The sequence below is a fragment of the Corapipo altera genome, unplaced genomic scaffold, assembly GCF_003945725.1.
Source record: "Corapipo altera isolate COAL_440 unplaced genomic scaffold, ASM394572v1 24b, whole genome shotgun sequence".
Classification (NCBI taxonomy): domain Eukaryota; kingdom Metazoa; phylum Chordata; class Aves; order Passeriformes; family Pipridae; genus Corapipo; species Corapipo altera.
The window spans coordinates 6,765,534-6,784,709 of record NW_020884888.1 but is presented as its reverse complement, the minus strand read 5'-3'; the positions used below and the strand labels follow the sequence as shown (position 1 = coordinate 6,784,709).

At 38.1% G+C, this 19,176-nt stretch overlaps 1 protein-coding gene across 3 annotated transcripts in view; it reads right to left on the bottom strand.

Moving 5' to 3' along the window:
• Positions 1–7,162: 7,162 nt before the first annotated feature.
• The window catches only part of MOCOS (molybdenum cofactor sulfurase), a 211,550-nt gene continuing 199,536 nt past the window's right edge, over positions 7,163–19,176 (bottom strand). For 2 of the 3 annotated variants that reach the window (XM_027643908.1, XM_027643910.1), the window contains 2 exons: positions 18,096–18,200; positions 7,163–10,776 (listed from right to left, as the gene is read on the bottom strand). In XM_027643908.1, coding sequence (XP_027499709.1) covers positions 10,630–10,776; positions 18,096–18,200 — 252 coding nt within the window. In that variant the 3' untranslated portion in view covers positions 7,163–10,629. The remainder of the gene's footprint in view (positions 10,777–18,095; positions 18,201–19,176) is intronic. The other variant, XM_027643909.1, reaches the window with a different exon arrangement.

Below are 19,176 nucleotides of genomic sequence, written 5' to 3'. Positions count from 1 at the left end.
AGAGGTCTGTGTCAGTTCCATCTGGACACCCTGTTCAGCCCTCCCCTATCCTGCAACAGTATGGGGCTGAAGAATGCTGGAACTAGGGAATCCTTTTTGATCTCTTTGTCACCTGCCAGGTGTTGTGCAGCTATATTTGGAGCTGGCCTAGGGCTGAGGGCCATATTTGATAACCTCTCAAGGACTCTCCTCCCTCCATTTTGCTGTTCTTCTCTAATATATCGGGATGATGTTCATCCTTGAGATCAGTTGCACTCCACTACAAATATTGAATTCTTGGGAATCTTCCAAGTCATCTGCTGCAACTCTGTGCAGCTTCTCTGTAGTTCAACCAGGTAACATGCATACAAGGGTATCGCATCAAAGGGAAGAAGAGCCCATAAGAGCAAGAAATAATGTTTGACTTACTAACAACCTCTGCCTAGTTATAAAGGACTTGGATGCAAGGATTTTCAGATTCACAAACCTCAGTTGCTATGCTAGCAACATTAGCCTAATACAATAGAAAAAAAAAGAAACTAAAAAGTTGGAAATCATTTCAAGCTTTGCAGTCTCAGCAGACAAAGGATTTTGTCTCTAACAACTTCTTCCCAATAAAACCATCCTACTGATTCTGGATCTTCATCATCTTGGAATTAATGTAGGTTATTCATCACCAAGCATGGGGATTTCAGAATGATATTGGAGAGAGGATTCTCTGCTCCCACATGATTACAGATTTTATCCATGGGTTTATCCACTGGGACTAATAAGCATGTAAGGTGTCAGGGAGAGAAAAATGAGGCTACTCAGTGGTTCAGCTCTTATATCATTCCTGTGATTGCCTGGAAATCTCATTGACCTATTCTGCCTGATTCACATTTTTTGCATTGTACATGCTAAAGAGAGAACCACAAAGATACAGTTGTGAACAGCTGTCAACTTCCTTTGCCTGCTGGCAGTGAAACAACTGATTAACTGCTTTCGGATGCAGTTAATTTACTAAATTAGAAACTGGTACATCTTTGTCTAAAATTTCAGAAGTGCTTGGGCTGCATAGATATTTGATCATTGCACTACTCAATCAACCCAATTTTTATTGAGTGTTCAGCTCATACTTCTAGAAAATCAAATTTGTTAGGTATCCAAAACTAGGCATACAGGAATGGAACTGCATCAGTCACACAGCAACTTTCTGATTATTGTGGAGATCCATTTAGAACATATTGAGGGAAGCAAATATTATTACTGCCAGCCTTCTAGAGGAAATGTGAGTTTACCCAGCAGAGAGTTTAATTCTGCTGTTGACTTTACTCAGACCAAGATTTCAACCATGTTCCAGCTTTGCAAAGAATGTACTAAACATTCTTGAAAATAAAACTTTTCCTTGATTGAGTAAAAAAGAGAATCAGCTAGTAAGTCAATGGTAATAGACTTATACTCTAAACTCACTGGTAGGTTTCATTTAAAACTAAATTCAGAGTCACTCTCTGAGAAGAAAAGGTGGATGTATCACAGCCAAGTCTCTAAACTGATAATAATGTAACTGTTTCGACCCAGCTTTCCAAGATGAACTGCATGGCCTTTCTCACTCATTCACCGAAGAGTGAATGGAGAACGCTGTTCAGCCTTGCAGCTCAGATGGTAATTTGTTGAGTTCTCTGGTTTAAATCCTTCAGCATTCAGCAAAGGATTTTTGAAGTCATTTATCACACTTCTCACTGGAGAAGAAGGTTTGAGGATTGCAGCACATGAGGTATCAGGAGAAACCGAGGGAGCAGGTTTTTTAGCTTGGAGAAGAGAAAGCGAAGGGCAAGGTGTACAATTACCTATGGGTTGGGGGTAGAGAGAAGACCAGAGCCTTCACAAAGATGAACAGTGTAAGGGTAAGAGGCAACAATCAGAAGCTGAACTTCAGCCTAAAGAAAGATTTCTTCATCCAGGAGTGGCAAAGCACAGGAAGAAGTTGCCCAGAAAGGTAGTTGGAGAGACTCAAAACTCAAGTTGGATACAGCCCTGAGAGACCTGATCTAGTCCTGAAGCTTAGAGCAGCATTTTGAATTACGGGACCTCCAGAAGTCCCTTCAAAACACAGTCACCCTGACATTGACAGCTTCATAAGCAAGAGGCTAATCATAAATTAATGAATGTTAATAGCACTCAAAACAAAATTTCACATGAATGAATTCACATAAAGCCCATACTACGATTTTAAAAAATATTAAGTTGCTATTGCATTGCAACACAGGTTTTGGTTGATTAGATGCAAACCCAACTCACCTATAATGAAAAAGGAATCACAGCGAAATCCACATATTTTTAGTCTCATGATGTTTTCATACAGCTTTATTTTTAGACAGACATGAGAAATAACTGAAAGCTAGAGGGGAGAGCTCACTTTTAAGGCAGCATTTCCCAATTCTCCAGTCCATTCATGAATCTATAGCTGCATTTCCAGCTAGATTACTGGACTCATGGCTCCTATTGCCCTAAGGGCACCAGGGAGTCTTTTTCTACTGACAGCCTCTTAAGTGGTTTTATCTTCTCTGCCATTTGTGATCACAGTTTCTGTCAGCTGCAGTTATTTCTTTCACAGAAAATCCAGGTTAAGAAAGGCTGAGTGTATATCAAAATAATGCCAGCATCAAGAGGTCAAAACCCATGATGTTTCTGAACCAGTAAGACTTGCTATAACTGGAAAGCTTTTCAGCTTTTCATTGCAGGATTAAGGTCAGAAGTTATCTCTTTCCTTCCTTTGTGAGGTCTCCCCCTTATGATTTTAAGGTTTACTTTGTCATGTAACTACATTGATTAGCAGCTTTATCACCATCTCCATATCCAGCATGACTTTCTTTGTCAAGATTAATCTGATAACAACATTATTTTGGCGACTTCTATCCATGGCCTGGCACTTACGGGGCTGTAAGAACAAGAACTGTTAGGATGAACTATGGTTTAGACATTTGAAACCCAAGGAATTGCTTTTATTTATATTAATGTATTCTAGAAGGCTTAGATAATTTTATTTAGTTCCATTACTCACTTTTATATTTATTTTCATACTATTTAAATTGATTTATTTTTCTTCAAAAAATGCTGTAGAAAGTTAAAGTGTTCCATTTATTTCCATTTTAAAAATATTCCATTGTTTTGCTGCTTTCTGGTACTTTGCATCTGATACCACTTTGCCTCTCAATCTTTACCTGTTCCTTCTGGTATAAAGACAAGAGACTTCAGAAAAATAACAACACATACTTAAGAAAATTTCCTAAGTTGGGCAGTTTCTGAGACATATGTGTGTGCATGTTAAGGGATTTCTCTTTCAGTAAGCATTCCTCTCTACATGTTAAAGTAATACCTGAATACCTCTCCTCTTAATTGCTGAATCACTTTGAATTTTCTTCTCTTTGACAAGTGTCACAGCCATTTTTCCAAATGACCTATTGTGCAATATCACCATATGGCTGACTTGTAGCCTCTCAACTCAGAAAGCTGTGTCTTGTTTAGGCTTCTTCAAAGCTCAGCTTCCCTTACAAAATGCAAATTAAAATTTTGAAAAATATTTTGTCCATCAGTATTTTGGTGCTAATGGATAAAATTATACATACAACACAGGTTATAATGACCCTCCCAATCCAAACATTCTTATTTGAAGCAGAATATTTAATTATAAATTCGCTAATTGCAATACTCGACAATCTCATTTAGATCATATATAGCTTTTTAAATATGCGATTGATGGTTTGTATGGTCTTTGCACTATGCAAAAAGGTCTGGTAAGAATCTACTTGCATTTTTTGCGGTGTTTCATGCATGTTCCTGATCCAAACAGCTCTCAATCTTGTTTGACTGAGTTAACCAATTGTTTCAGAATACCTACTCAATGAAACCTCAGATTCTTTCTTCCTTGACATATTCTTCACTTTTCATGTAAATAGTTTCAAATTACCATGCCATGTCAGGGAGAGAGGCAACTGAGACTGAATGAATACAAAGTGACTCCATGATGCCAGTACGAGACATAAAATAGCAAGGACTTGACAAAGTCCTTTCTTCAGATAAAACTATGCACAACTAGTTAATGAAAAGTCCTCCAAGTTTGGCAAGCTAAATCAGCAATGTCTGTTGGTTTTTAATTGTTCTAGGAGTTTCTGGCCACAATACACAACTCCTGTGCTACAGAGTGTGCTAGCAGTGGCAGCATTCAAACAGTGTCCCTGGGACACTAGACTTTAATATGCATTTATTTCTCTCTCATTTATTTTCTCTCACTCTCTATATATCTATATTTGTATAATGAATATTTGCAAGCTCTGCCCAGATCCTGTAGCTTAGATCTTCTTTCCTAACTGACCAGACATCACTGAGGAATACTGTAGCTTTTTTCAAAGTATTGGTTGACAGATAAAGCAACTCAGACAAGAAACTTCCCTTTTCAAGTGTATTAAATCATTGTATTGAGCTTTGGATAGCAAGTCAAACACAGAAATCTTGCATTCTTAGAATCACAGAATCATTTAGGCTGGAAAAGACCCTTGGGATCATTGAGTCCAACCATTAACCCAGCACTGCTAAGTCCACCACTAAACCATGTCCCTCAGTGCCCATCTACATGTTTCTTAAATACCTCCAGGGATAGTGACTCAACCACATCCCTGGGCAGCCTATTCCAATGCTTGATAACCCTTTCCATGAAGAAATTTTTCCTAATATCCAGTATAAACCTCCTGTAGCATAATTTGAGACTTTTACCTCTTATTCCTTAAAGCAGAATAAAGACAAACATTTGACCTAAGACAAATTTAATTTCATTTCAATATTAAAGGGTTTGCTGGAAGAAACTTTTTGAATATGACAGTAAATACAAAGGCTCCGAGAATAAGAAACAATTCAATTTGGCTAAACCAGTGAAAACACAAATATCTAATACGTGACTAATTGGGAATTGCATCCATGAAATATGGATACTTCAGAGGCTCTTCTCCATTTGTAGAATGCGTTCAGCAGTGCAGGGCCTTCTGTAGTCTTCCAGTTTTCTGTAGCTTCTGGAAATAGTAACTTTTAAACTTTTCAACAGCTTTATCTGATTCAACTATCACATGTACCAGGAAACAACAGACTTGATATTAGATCATTGCTGGCTTTTCATACACAGCCTCATGGAAAACACAGTTCTTTCAGAAATTAAAAGCTGATTTCACTTCTGGACTGAGGAATAATATCTGCATTAACAATCCTGGCCAGAGTACTTTAACCCTGATGGGACATTTACCTCCAAAAACCATCAAAAAACATGACGGGGCTCAAATATGGAACATACTGGCCATCTAGGAGAAACTGATGTTGAGGACCAGATTTAGAGTGTGCTGACAAGTTTTGGTTGTAAGTTTGGAATAGATTGGCTCATAGAAGGAACTGTGTTTAACATAGAAATGCACCTAGTTATAGGCTATGCATGAGCCATGCAAGGCAGGAGGCTCTTCATTTGAGATCGGTGTCATTTCAATTTTGCCATGAAACTGCTGTACTAAATCAAATTCCCTGATTTCTCACATTTTGTCTTACTTGGTGGTTATTTAAGAAACCCTACAGCAATTCTGAGTGGCAAATGCTACAACATGCATTTTTTTTGTTTGTCCTCTTTCCGCATCCTGTCTTTGCTACGGTCTGTTTTCCAACAGCACAATTGTCTTGTTATCACCCTTTCAGCAAGACTTCACAGTGTGAGCAGAAAAATGACTAGCTTTTTCTGTAACACATATTTATAGGATTATTAGGGCAGTTTCTGATGCACCTCTTCAAATGGTAGTGATGCTCAAGGATGCCCCATCTCAAACCTCTCTAACCTCTCTTCCTGTCCATAGTCCTAAGTTAATCACTTCACTCCTTATGAAGGGCCTATTTGGTTTTCCACTGGAAAGGATACACAAGCACCACCACACTGAGTGAACAGCAAAGCAAGCTAGTTTACATGAAAGGGAGGGAAGAGAGGCCTCTTAAGTGGTGCCTTTTTTAAGAGGTACCTCTCTGTCGATGACTTACTCTGAGTTCTGAGCCTGCAGATACTACATCCTTTATTTCCTGAAAAAAAACCCCACAAACTGGGTGGTGAAGGCATGTATATCAAAACTTTCTCATAGGCTTTGACTATAGGAGATGCCACTTTTCTTTCTCTCCCACATTTTTTCCTATTCACTCTGGCCTTGCCATTAGTACACCTAGAAAGAAGTCAGAAACGTGGATTCATTGCAAATTTTAGCTTTTGTGCACTCAAACACGTTTTCTCTAATAGCCTATTCCAAAACACACTTGGGGCATTTTCATCTGCTCTTGTTGAAGTTCCAATCTTATACTTAAACACTGGTGGCCAAAGGAAAGAGACAAGCCTGCTTCTGTAAATGCATTGTCTCAAAATGGCCAGTGGAGAGGAGCACTCTCCCTTCTCATCACTTCCCTGGGGGCTGTGACTATGTTTTCCCCAAGCAGTTGCCTCATGACATCTGTATAATCAGAGAGACAGGGATGTACCTACATCTTTCACCTCCGTAAGAGTGACCTACCTGTTGGGTTACAGAGTCATGCTCTTCTCCCCCCACCCCCCTCAGTGAATCCAAAAATGCATGAACAAGCAGCTTGAAGTCGCATGTGGATACTGCCTCACTGTGCTTGTGTCCATCTCTTGCTGGCCCAGTGAATCACAGATAATTTCTACGTAAACCTCAGAAGGGAGGGACAAACATTCCCTGTGATTTCTACACACACCCACTTCTGCTTAGTTTCCAGTCTCACCTACTGACTGATGGTTAGGCATGGGAGAAAAACAGTGTTGGATCCCTCCAGGCAAAGGAGACAGAAACAAACCTCTTTTCTGACACTCTCTGTGAGAGTTCCAACCTCTGGATAACAGAGGCAGCTCCAACAGGACTGACTGGACATATTTTAAAGGAAACTGGTGATTATTCATTTTGTGCAGGGCCTGAGCTGAGTGTACAGCTGGCCAAACAGACAGAGGCTGTCAGTGCAGTAGCTGGGGGAACACCTCACCTGTGAATCCCTGCAGTAATGAGACATCCCTTCAGTCCTAAGCCACACACTCACTCTGTGAGCTTGCCAATGCCTCCAAGCAGAATTTAGCATCTCATGAGCTCAAAGGTCAGGAATGCAACCACCACCAGTAGACACATCAAGCACAACATATATTTTATTGGTTTCATTTCCAAGATAGTTAAAAACTAGATTGAAGACAAGTTGCATAGCATAATCTCTACAATTTATGAGGAATAATCACATTTTTTATGCAGTCCTTTATTTTGATTTGTGTATAATTTTGAGGGAAGGATGACCTAAAATACTTCGAAGGAAGCCATTGAAAGTATATAAATCATAAACTGTATCTGAAATATCTTAGTCATATCAGAGAACACAGAGCTCAGAAGCTTCTCCTAAAAATACTGATTTCTGTTTTGTGATTTCAGCCTCCTGGCTATTATTAGAGCTTGTAATAATCACCATTTTTGCCTTGAGATTTGAGAAGGAGCTAAGTCCCACAGAGAATAAAATGTATTTGAATAATTAATTGCAAGGAAATATGGATTTGGTTTTCAAATATATAGAGGATTTTGTACATACAGCACTCTGGAAATACTGTATTAAGTACATTTATTATCCATAGAAGGCAAACATATATCTGCAATTAGTCCAAAGACTTAATTTTGCAGTAATTGGAGTATTTAGATGAAAGAGCCTGCATTCATATGAAATGATCTTTTTTTCTATATACTTGGAAGGTTAAGAAATAAATCCATATAGAACATATAATCTTTCTATACAGTGTTTCAAAGTGTTTATGCCCTTTTTGTACCTGCACTACCTGGGGTTGCAGTATGTTAAATTTCTTCTTTCTTTGAAATTTATTTCACATGATGGGAGAGATGTTCTTTCTACAAACTTACAGTGCATGTCATTTAGAATTTACTCTTCGTATTTCAAGATTTTCCACTGAGTTTTGGCACTGAGAAGAATTTGTCTTCATTGATGGAAAGACATATCAATACTGGTAGGAACACTCCACTTACTAGAAGGGAAATATTATCCTTTGCTGAGATGAAAGATGCCTTATGTATCTTCCATCAATCTGAAGCATTGTGACACTTCCTATCACTGTACCACAAGAATGTTCCTTCTGGGAAATGCACAGTCTATACTAATGAGTATGTTCATACACCAGAGCAAATCTTTCTTTTCCTTCTATAAAATGGTAAAATTATTCTTAATCTAATATTACTAAGCTACAGCAGAGAGAATGTGTAATTGCCTGTAAATAATAGGTCAAAATGACCAAGCATGACATTTTTAAAGTTCAAATCCTTTCATCCGTAGTTATCATACATTGCATTACAGCTATTCACAAACAGTATTTGTCAAGCCACTGTGTGCCAAAGTGACTTATTTTGTAGTAAATCAAATAACAAGTGAAACAGAGCTTGTTGAGGTTTGCTTTCAATTTCCTCTTCTAACTTCAGTGTCATTTTAAATAAATGGCATAGTGGTGAGGTGAAGAGGACAGAGTAAAGCACCAGAGATCACCTGAAGTTCAGCATACAACAGGTCTCTCCATATTAAATCTGTCAATGCTGAGCTGGCTTTCTATCCAACAAGGCAATATTCTGCATAACAAAAAGGCAAAGAGTGAAACAGTTAAGACATTTAGATACCAGGAAACTGCTTTTAAACATTCCAAAAAGCCTGCTCATTACAACCTCAAACAATTGACTATTAGACAGATAAAACTCCTGCTTTTCAAAGCAGACATCAAGGACCAGACCTTGGGCTTGAAGTAGAAGGTACAACTCTGAAAATTGATCCTCAGTTTACATACATATGAAAAACCTCTCTCTTTCCATGTACTTTATGGCAGATGGTAAGAAACTGATAATGTCTCTTCTCATTTCCATTACAAAGCTCTACTGAGAGACTGTTCCAGCTCAAGTGAGTAAAACCAGTTCTTCAAAAGAACAAAAGAAAGAAGAAACCATTATATTAAAAAAAAAAAAAAGAGAGAAAGAAGAAGGATCATTTTTGAATTCTGATTTGTGCTTCCCTTTTCCCATTGTACGCTGCTCTGTGGTAGTTGTCACTCCCCTTTCAGAATGACTGACCAACTCTTTCACAAAGCCACCTGCCTCCCTCCAGGGATATGCTCAAACAACTCAAGGACTGTTTCAGCCAGAAGCAGTTTCACATAGCTGGAGCCAAAACTGCCCCAAGGAAGTTCTAAATCTTGGATGAGAGTTCTGAAGGTGCTTTTAATGGGGTCAAAATTTCACTTCCCAAATGGCAAGAGCGCAGCCAATTTAGGAAAATTTCTTCTTCCAGAAGGACTTCCTGGAAGCATAAAATCATCCCATGGCTGGCTGGACTCATGCTGAGGGTCATAAAACAGCTGGCCTCAATGTATTCAGGCTCTGTGCCTTCCTTTATTTATTTTTTTAATTTTCACAATAATCAATATTCCAGACTAAGTCTTAGATTTCAGACATTTGCTCTCAGAAATCAGAAAGCATGAGTCTTATTTAGGAGCTTTCAAGAGCCTTCTAAGGAGGGCACTATCAAATGAACCAAGAGTAAGAAAAAAGAATACTTTGAGCTATTCATGATGGAGAAGCATCCAAACTTTTAAGAGTTCCCTTAAGTGGCCAGTAGAGACTGCTCAGGATAAACAAAGTTGGTATAGAAAATTACTGTTTTGGTTGAAAAATCTCTAATTAGAAATAATGTGTCAACATCCACAAATGCGTAAGAAAACAAGAGTGGGGGAATCGTAGAATCACAGAATCATGGAATGGTTTGGGTTGGAAGGGAACTTAACAGATCATTTACCTCACAGCCCCCTTCCAGGGGCAAGGACACAAAGAAACCCCAGGGAAGTCATCACATAGAATAAATCAGAAGGAAAAGGAACAAATGGAAATGAGAGAAATAAGTTGAGAACAAACGTATGGCATTCCTGCATCAGGAATGTGTTTTGCAAATGGCATCCTGAATCTTCATTGATCTTTGAGCCTTGTTGACATCCTCACACATCACTTCTGAAGGGGGAGACACAGATTTCCCAATAATTCCCTCTTTTCTGGTGATTTCATACTGTCTACACATCACCTTCAGTCTCATTTTTGAAAAGGTGAATGCACTGCTACTCTCACACCGCTCTCCCACAGTTCCTTCCCACCCACATTGTTTCTAAAATATGTCTTGCATCCTCTCTCCTCATTGTGGTTTTAACAAAGCAGCACAAGGAAGTAGTGTATTGTTGTATTTACTTTCCTTCACTGAGATGTGGCTTTCTGACAGTGAAGCTGGGCTTGTTTTGGGAGTCATCCACCAGTAAAGCTTGATCAAACCTGTTGCATCCTGAAGCAATTGTGCAAAACAGAGGCTGCTGTAACCTAATCACAAGCAAAAACATGTAGGTGAACTGTAATTATCAAAAGTTTTGCCATCTGATAACATTTACAGCAAACAGAAATTAAAAGACTTAAACCATAAGCAAATGAGTGGAAGTTTTTTCTTTTTTTTTTTTTTTTTTCCTACAGTAACTGACTACTGACTTTTCCCTGAAGTTGCATAAACATTTTGGCTCCACCAGAGAATCTATCCTGAACATTTTTCTTCACTGGATGTTGGAGGCTGAATTTCTGTATTCTCCTTCAGCACTGGCAGTACTTGAGACCCAACTGATAAAATGTCTGAAAAGGATGAGTGCAAGGGCTGGTTCATCAGGTATATGCCGAAGTTTGTCTGAAAAAAGCAAAATATTTATTAAGATGCAACGCATGTTAGAGTAATCAGATCAACAGATGATCTCACAATCCAGATATGCTTAGAAGAACAACATTGCTTTAAGAATAAGGAGGTATGTACGATGTCCGTGTAATTAAGAACATTCTTAACTCATTAACTATAATAGACTGATAAACAAAAGCTAAGCCCATGCTACTCAAGAAGAATACCTTAAGTAAGTGGATAAAGAATGTAGTATTTCATCATGAGCTCCATAGTATCATGTATGTAATTTACACTCACTCACAATCTTGTTATTTAATGACTGTTCTGGCTTCTTGAAAAATACACTTAATGCATTATCACAAGCAAAGGCTACGCAGCGCGAGAATGCACGTGTGTTCCAACAGCAAGGAAGTCTTGCATCTTCTACCACAAATTATTCGCTTTGTTAACAGAACTTTATTCTGTCTAGTCTGTGTGAATTTCCCTTTATTTGTTTTTATGAATATTTTAGTATGTTTTACAGAAAATATTCAGAAAGTTTGTTTTATTAGGTCTCTTCTTACCTGTCGTTACCCACTATCTGTGAATACATCCTACATAAATATTAGAAATACTTAGAATGTGTCTTTGAGATACTGAGTAATAAAGAAAAGAAAAACAGAAAAATTACTTCACCCACTGACCATGCAACCCTCAGAGGCACCAAAAACCTGATCTGAGTGTCTGCACTCTGATCTATGCTCTTGATCTGAAGCAGTTGAATGTTACAGTTGTAGCTGTGTACAGCTAGGTGTGATCTGAAAATGTGACAGGAGACTGGTGTGGTTTTGTGGTTTTGTTTTCCAACAGCAGAGAATTTAGAAGTATGCAAGAAAAAGACTTGTCATCCAATGATAATATTTTTCAAAGGATTAGATAACAGTTAAGAAAAAAAAAGTATAGTAGGAAACAAAGAACTGCTGAAGGCCATGTTAAGATTTTTAGACTGATTTTTAGACTTCAGAATGTCTTTGATCCTCAAACTGAGGACCTTGGAAACCCAATACTAATTTTCTTGTCCCTTTTTATGGGTTTCAATAAAAAGTATTTTGTTTTGCTAGACTACAGCCAAAATGTACAAGTGTAAAATAAATAAATAAATAAGCAAATGAAATTATGTAAAAACAAAACTCTATTATCCTTCTCTATTTCCTGATTACATTTACTACCACTGTTCAGATCGATGATGTTGAAATTGAGGCAATTACATTTAGAACAGGTTTAGAAAAAAATACTAGGTAAAAGGAATTGAAATAAATTTTAAAAATAGTGTTAGGTGAATTTTATGGAACATATTTGAAAAACTAAATACAAAGGCAGTATGTATTTTCCTGTTCTTCCACTGTATAATTAAATAAAGATACAGCTATGAGGTAATACAGAACAGATTTTAGTCTTTCAAGAATTAGCAAGAGGTAAGACTGAGACTTATGCCCAAGTAGAGAAAGATCTATCAAAAAATGCCCTCAGACTCTGAATTTGGGTCTTTCTGTTTCATTTGTAATCCTAAACATCAAAAAGAAAAACAGGCCCCAAGCTGAGGGTTTTTCAGTTACTTTTACTATTCCTTCATCTCACTGGCATGTCACATATATAGGGTATGAGTGGACCTATCAGACCTACTCTATTACCGACACTTTTTGGATACCAGTGATCATAATAGTGTCAACACTTGGTGGACACAGGGTATATCCTTATGGTCAGTTTTCTAGTATTTAATGCTGAGGAACAACTGCAGCACAGTAAGATCCCAATCATCCAGCACAGTGACTGTTGGATTAACCATGAAGCTAAAATGGTAAGTTAGTAACAGTTTCATTTAAAATATTAAAGTATATAGTGTTATTTTTCCATTCTTGCTTTTCTCTTATTTGTTAACAAGCTGTGGGTTCTCTATTGGTATAAATGATGTGTTTCTCAGACTGGATTCACTTCTTGTACCCTAATGCAAAAATGTCAGTTGCTATAATTCTATTGTTTTGAAAAATCAGGCAATCATAAAACAAATATAGTAAAATTACTATTAGTTCATGCTACAATGCATTTCACAGAGGAAGGAATTTTATAATTCACACATGGAAATCAACTTATTTGATACGTGAGAAGTTTTTATTTATATTTACTGTATCATCATATCGATTTAACTTAAATTCAGAATAAAATAAATCTGGGCAGATTGTTCACTGTGGAGAACTTAATTTACCAAATTTTCTATTATTGTGAAAAATTATTTATTATTATTATTGTGAATAATAATTTTTTAAATGCACAGAATTATTGAAGAAAAGGTATGTGTGGAACTGCTGAACTCTTTTTTTTTTTTTGGTGAATGTTCTCAAGACCAAAATTTAGCTTGTGATTACCAGAAGAGGATTTAACATCTTTTAAGTAAATTTCCCTGTTTTTTCAATAATTACAAATAATGACTCAGTAGGTACTGATAACAGCAATAACACACACAACCCCCCCATCAAACAACCACAAAAGCTGTGCATCTGCCACTTGAGCTCTGTTTCAAGAGAAAGATAAAATGCAGAAATCGGCCCTTCTCACATTTCACTGATGAAAAATGAAGCTTTCAGACCCAGAGATTACAGCCTGCAGAGTTATTACAATGAAACCGCATAATCTCTCCCTGCTGCTCCTACCTTTTCTTGGCTTCAAGAGCATTTTACTCTGCATAAAATCTCCCCAGAACACACCAAGAACTGGGCAGGGAGTGCTGGACTGTGAGTGTAAAGTGTCTTGATTAGGAAAAAGCACAGCATTTCACTGCTGGGAGGAACAGAGAAAACATTCTTATTCTTGCCAACAGTGAATCATATGATAGTCATCACACTCACTTAAAGGAGGAGCTATGAAGTGCTGTCATTCTTGCATGTTGTTTCATGTTCATTTACTGGATCAACAGATATTCATTGACAGAGAAATACCCTGGATGCACTATCTCCTTTTGTAAGATAGAAACCTGAGGTGCTATATCTGACAAAGGCTGAGGTGAGATGTCTTTAAGCTACAGCTCCTGAACAATCAGTTAACACAGACCACAACTTGGTACAGATATACCCTGACAGAATGTGTAACAAGCACATAAATCATACTGCATGCTAATACTTAGCTTTGGATGGATAAGTTCTGGATTTTGCTCCCAGATGTAGCTCTCAGCTGCCATCTCCCAGCAGATAAATTTACCTGTTCAGGCTTCCTCACTTATTCATACAATAACGTAACCTCTCTCTCATGCAAAGGTTTGGGAGATGTAGTTATTAGAAGTGATTTTTTTTCTTAATGTAAAGATGTTTTATTAGCTTTAGATTGACTTATTAGTGAAGCCTTACAAAATAGGAGAGCGGAAGTATTCACTTTCAACATGCTGATTTTTTATATTGGTGAAAAGGAAAATTTTTAAGTTGGTGTCCAAAACACCCATATTGTTAAGTTGAAAATATCTGGACAGCAGAATGTTTTCTTAAGAACTTATTTTCCTTTACTCTTCCTTAAATAAATGCATCTTCCAGTTCAGTCACCAATAAGAAAATAGAGCTATATTATTTCAGAGGTCTATTAATTACAACAATCACTGTTTTCAAATGTTCCAGATATTTGAAGGAAAAGCATTGCATAGTTAAAGCCCTGCATTACTATGAAAATAATGATAATGATGCATAAGATATGAGAAGTCATTTGCTATCCTTGCTAACATCTCAGTAAGCAATCCAAAGGCATGGCATCTAATTCTGCAGGATAAGAAACTCTCCCAAGGCACAATGAGATACATAAAGGAGTATCAACAGCCCACTGGGAAAAAAAGAACCACAAGCCTTTTAGTGCATGAAGGCATGTGCAAACATAATGCAAACAATTTCCCTTGATGTACTGCTATCCATGCATTTAGACTGGGGCAGATTGCTAATGCAATTCCCTTTGCTACCTTGACTCCAACCCCACCTTATAGCACTGCTGATAATCCACCCACAGGGCTTCTGCTATTGTTAGTGCTGAACTGCATCTGCAAATTCTCGAAGACAGGCAAGAATTCAATGTTCTCCATTTTCCATCCATGTGTGTTTTGCATCAGGTGGTGAGGCATGTGGAACAGCATGTGGCTATTTTTATGCCATTTGCTTAATGTAGTTATCTAGTCTTTTGTAGTCTCCTGCAGTAACAGAGAGCACTCTGTCACACAAGGAGAGCTTATTTTCCTTTTCATCAAAAATTACAGAAGGAATCCTTAATGAGTGTTTCTTCAGAAAGTAGAGCTCAAGTTCACTTTGTAGAGGTGTTTGCAACTTATTTCAAACAATGACATGAAAGGTTTCATAAAAAGCAACTGGCTAGGCTTCAGCACAATGCTTTACATATATCAGGAAACATGCAAATTGCCTCTGTGGCTAGTTACAGTAGCTGGTTCTGACTTTCCGCTGCAATCCATCTATGCAAAGTTCCAATCTTTCAGCTTGGAGTAACAGGATCTCACAGTCTCAGAGAGATGGAGAAAAACAGGATTTCAGAAATAAATATTGAATTACCTCTTACTAGCCTTACATTATTTATCTCACTATTGAAGTTCATTGGCGGTGCTGCTATGTGGGCTGCAAGTTTGATAAATTTCAATGTATTTGTACAGGTTGGTGTTCTTGGAAAAAAACCAAAACAAAATGGTAAATATTGACAGCTGGCTCAGTCTTGTGCAGAATCTTTAATGTTTTGACAACCTTTCAAAAAGCTGGGAAGTTAGCTTAAATGTTATTTTGCTGCAACAGTTTTTTTTTGTAGTTTGAATCAGATTATTGACAGATGGAAGCAAACACTGCTAAATTCCTGCACTGAATCTGCATCTTATAAAAAAAGAAAATGAAGTCTATTAGATGCCTCCTTAGAAGAAAAGCACATCCTAGATACATGAGTCACCAAAGCATTAGCTCTGCAATTTAACGCAGTCACATGGACTCAATGTTCTTTCTCTCTCCCCACTGTGAACTGTGAAAGTTTTGGATCAATGTTCTGCGCTAGGCCTGCTGAGCACGCTGAAAATGTTGTAGTCCTCTGGTGCTGCTCACTGATAACCAGCTGGTGATCATCACCCCACAGATGGCTTGCAGCAGGGATGGGCTCTGAGGTCTTCTCACACCAGTTCAGGCAAAACTAGCAGTTCAAACTATCTCTTTTAGCTGTCTGCTAACACAGTGAACTCAGCCTTATGCAGAGCAGGGCATGCTCACAGGATCCCATCTACCAGCAGCACTGAAGGCTGGGAAAAATTAAAAAAAGCTGAAGGCCTGTTTCTTTGCAGCGCGAATATTGCCGTGCTGCTGAGGGAAGCAGAGCTCTCCCCTGCGGTGATCAGCAGCGCTGTGCTCTGCCTCGCCTCGCCAGGCGGCTTTTATCCAGCGCCAGCTTGTTCTCAAGAGGCTGGATTGCTCTTTTTGCCTTGTCCTGTTTGAACGAGTTACTTGGTTCTAGGAGTGCTTGTATCAAGAAAATCTTTGCATTGCTGAGTTAATCAGAATGAAAGAGGAGCTCATATTTGCTGAGGGAAACATGTAGAAGGTGCTTTTCCTGTCCTGAGAATCTGTATCCCAGGTAAGGTTTTGTAGCCATTCTCTCCCCGAGTACAGAGTGCTTTCCCTCTACAGAGGATTTAAGTCATGATCCAGTAAAACCCATGCGGGCAGAAAAAGTCCTCTGCATACCACACCCCACGTGGCAGCTGAGCAGTGTCCCTGCCCAGAGTGTCCAAATGTACTCTGAAGTGTCACAGATGTTCCAGCTGTGGCTTAGCATTACCCAGAGAGGGATGTTGTCCTCAGACTATCCACCATGGCACATGTATGGTGGTGATCTGGATACCAGAGCCTGCTGTGCAACTCTAGGTCACCTCAGGTCAGTGGGAAGCTGTGCCTAGACAGCCAGCCCTGCCTGCGTGCCTCTCCCCAGCTCACTGCACCAGGCGCTGGCTCTGAGGCGGAGCCAGAGGAGCTATTCACCAAGGATAACATTCAAGGAAAATGTAGCTCTTTGTTTGCTTAATGAGTCACTGAGACGAATCAATTTATTTTTTTTTTCCCCAAACATATAATGCACTATTTGTAAGTTGTTTGTGCATTGTTTGGGTGAATGATTTTCAACCTATTTGTTATTGCTTTGCTCCAGTGCTGTGCCCAGTCTCTGGTGTTTGGTGGGTACTGGTGAGGCTCTCGAGCCCTGACTGGCTGAGGAACTTTTACAACACAAGCTTAAAGAACAGAAAGCAATGAATTTTGAATAAAAATTTTCAGCTAAATAAATACTTCTGAGGAGATTTGTGAAGCTTTTGGGATGTTGAACTGTCTAGCCATCATCTGAGCACACTCAGTTCCAAGAAGCAACACAACCTTAGGAAGCAGAAGGACTCCAAATGAACTTCTGTATTTCACACTAACTCTCCAGTCACTTTCTTAAGTAATTATTCTCCACTTTGACTACATTCATATCTGTAGAGAAGCAAGATTCAGGATGGGAACAGTTCCAGGCATGGAGAAAAGCATACAGCAATTGGCAGGACTTTCACATGGACTTTACTGTTATTATGTGGTTTCATTGTATCCATGCTACACAGTGCACAACTGCACATGCCCAGGCTTCCTCCTCCCCCTTTTGCCTGTGCCCTATTGTGATTTGCTCCCCTGCTTGACTGTCTGATAGCCCACCCTTTGTTCTGCCCCTTTTTCCCTGGCGGGAAGGTTTAAGAATCGAGCACACGCCTGAATAAAGAAGTCTACTTGCACCCTTCCTCATGTCCTGTCCCCTCGAACTTCTGTATTTCACACTAACGCTCCAGTCACTTTCTTAAGTAATTATTCTCCACTTTGACTACATTCATATCTGCTCTGCTTTTCCTGTTAACTTTTTTCTCATGGTAAGAATAAAGTTTAACCTTACAAGCCAACTGTATAATTTCAAACACTTTCAGATTTTTCTGCATATTCCTTTTCTTAGAAGATATCAGTGCATCAGCTTGTGTTTTTAAGACCAAAACAAACACGTTGTAAGGAGGTACATACTGAATAAAACAAGCACAGTTAAAAATAATGCATATTAATAGTCTTTTTCTGAATAAAAGTGTGAGTATTTTACGGAAATAAACCAAGTCATATTTGGGTTGTAAGTGCATCCTCTTTTTACAGAAAAAACAAAGTGCAATCATTAGCACAACAACTTAACTGTGAATATTCTCTCAGCAGATATTTCATTACGCATGCCATAAAGTCACTACATCTTTCATTACAGCCATTTTGAAGTACTGTACTGACCTTTCTGCCTCTGGCAGCAGACAGAGACTGCAGAATTTCTTTGTTTCGTTCCCCAGACTGTTGATCAATGCAGATTATTTGACATCTGCTACATGGACCCACAACCTGAAATTTTAGTTAAAGAAAGTTCATGGCTGTATATCAAAGCAGTACAACACTGAACAGTACAAGCTTCTGACCATCACAATATCTTAAATGCATACCTTCTGCATACCTGTCCTGCGGGCTTTTTATGCTTTCATTATGTAAAATGTCAGGCCTGTTCACATAAGGTAGTAGGCATATTTTCAAAGGGTCTACTTGCAAAAATCTCACTAAATTTTTAATTGACTTTTTTCTTTTTTTAAGGAAAAGTTTCCCAGAGACAGAATCTGAGAAATACTAGACATTTACATATTTGTATTTCCTGATGGCTTCACTCTATCTTCAGGGTTGCTCATCCAAAGGAGAACTGAATACAAAATTAAGCTAGTGTCTCAGGATTTTCTGAGGATTTTTGTGCAGCCGAGACGCACAATATCTTCTTTATATGCATGGTACTTGTAGATAATCAGAATGTAAAATGTGAATTTTCATCAGTTTACATAAACGGAAGCAATAATGGATCAATCCTCTATCATGTATTACATATGGTGTTAGCATTCATACGTAATCATTCTTAAAGTTAATTGTTGTTTGAACTAAGATATGCTTTTAGGGTTAAAAAAAAAGCAAACCTGCAACAAATTTCTTAATAAGGCATTAAAATGAAGAAGGATGACATATTGCACTTTCACTTAACATTGCACTCCTAACTTTAGCAAAGCTGTACATTATAGAAACTCTTACAGTATTCTAGTATGCAGATTCTATTTTTGTAAAATATGTCATAAATTTCAAATAGGATAAATAAGATACTTCAGCTTTTTGAGATGCATCTAGAACTGCTTTTACGACTCTTCAGTGTAATCATCAAAACCATACATCAGTTTTTTTTCAGAAAAGTATTTTCCACAGCTTTATTTTTTTTATTAAAAGAGTAACAAGGCAGAGAAAGAAATATTTTTCCCTGCTTTGCTTTGTTCAACAGCTTCTTTACCAT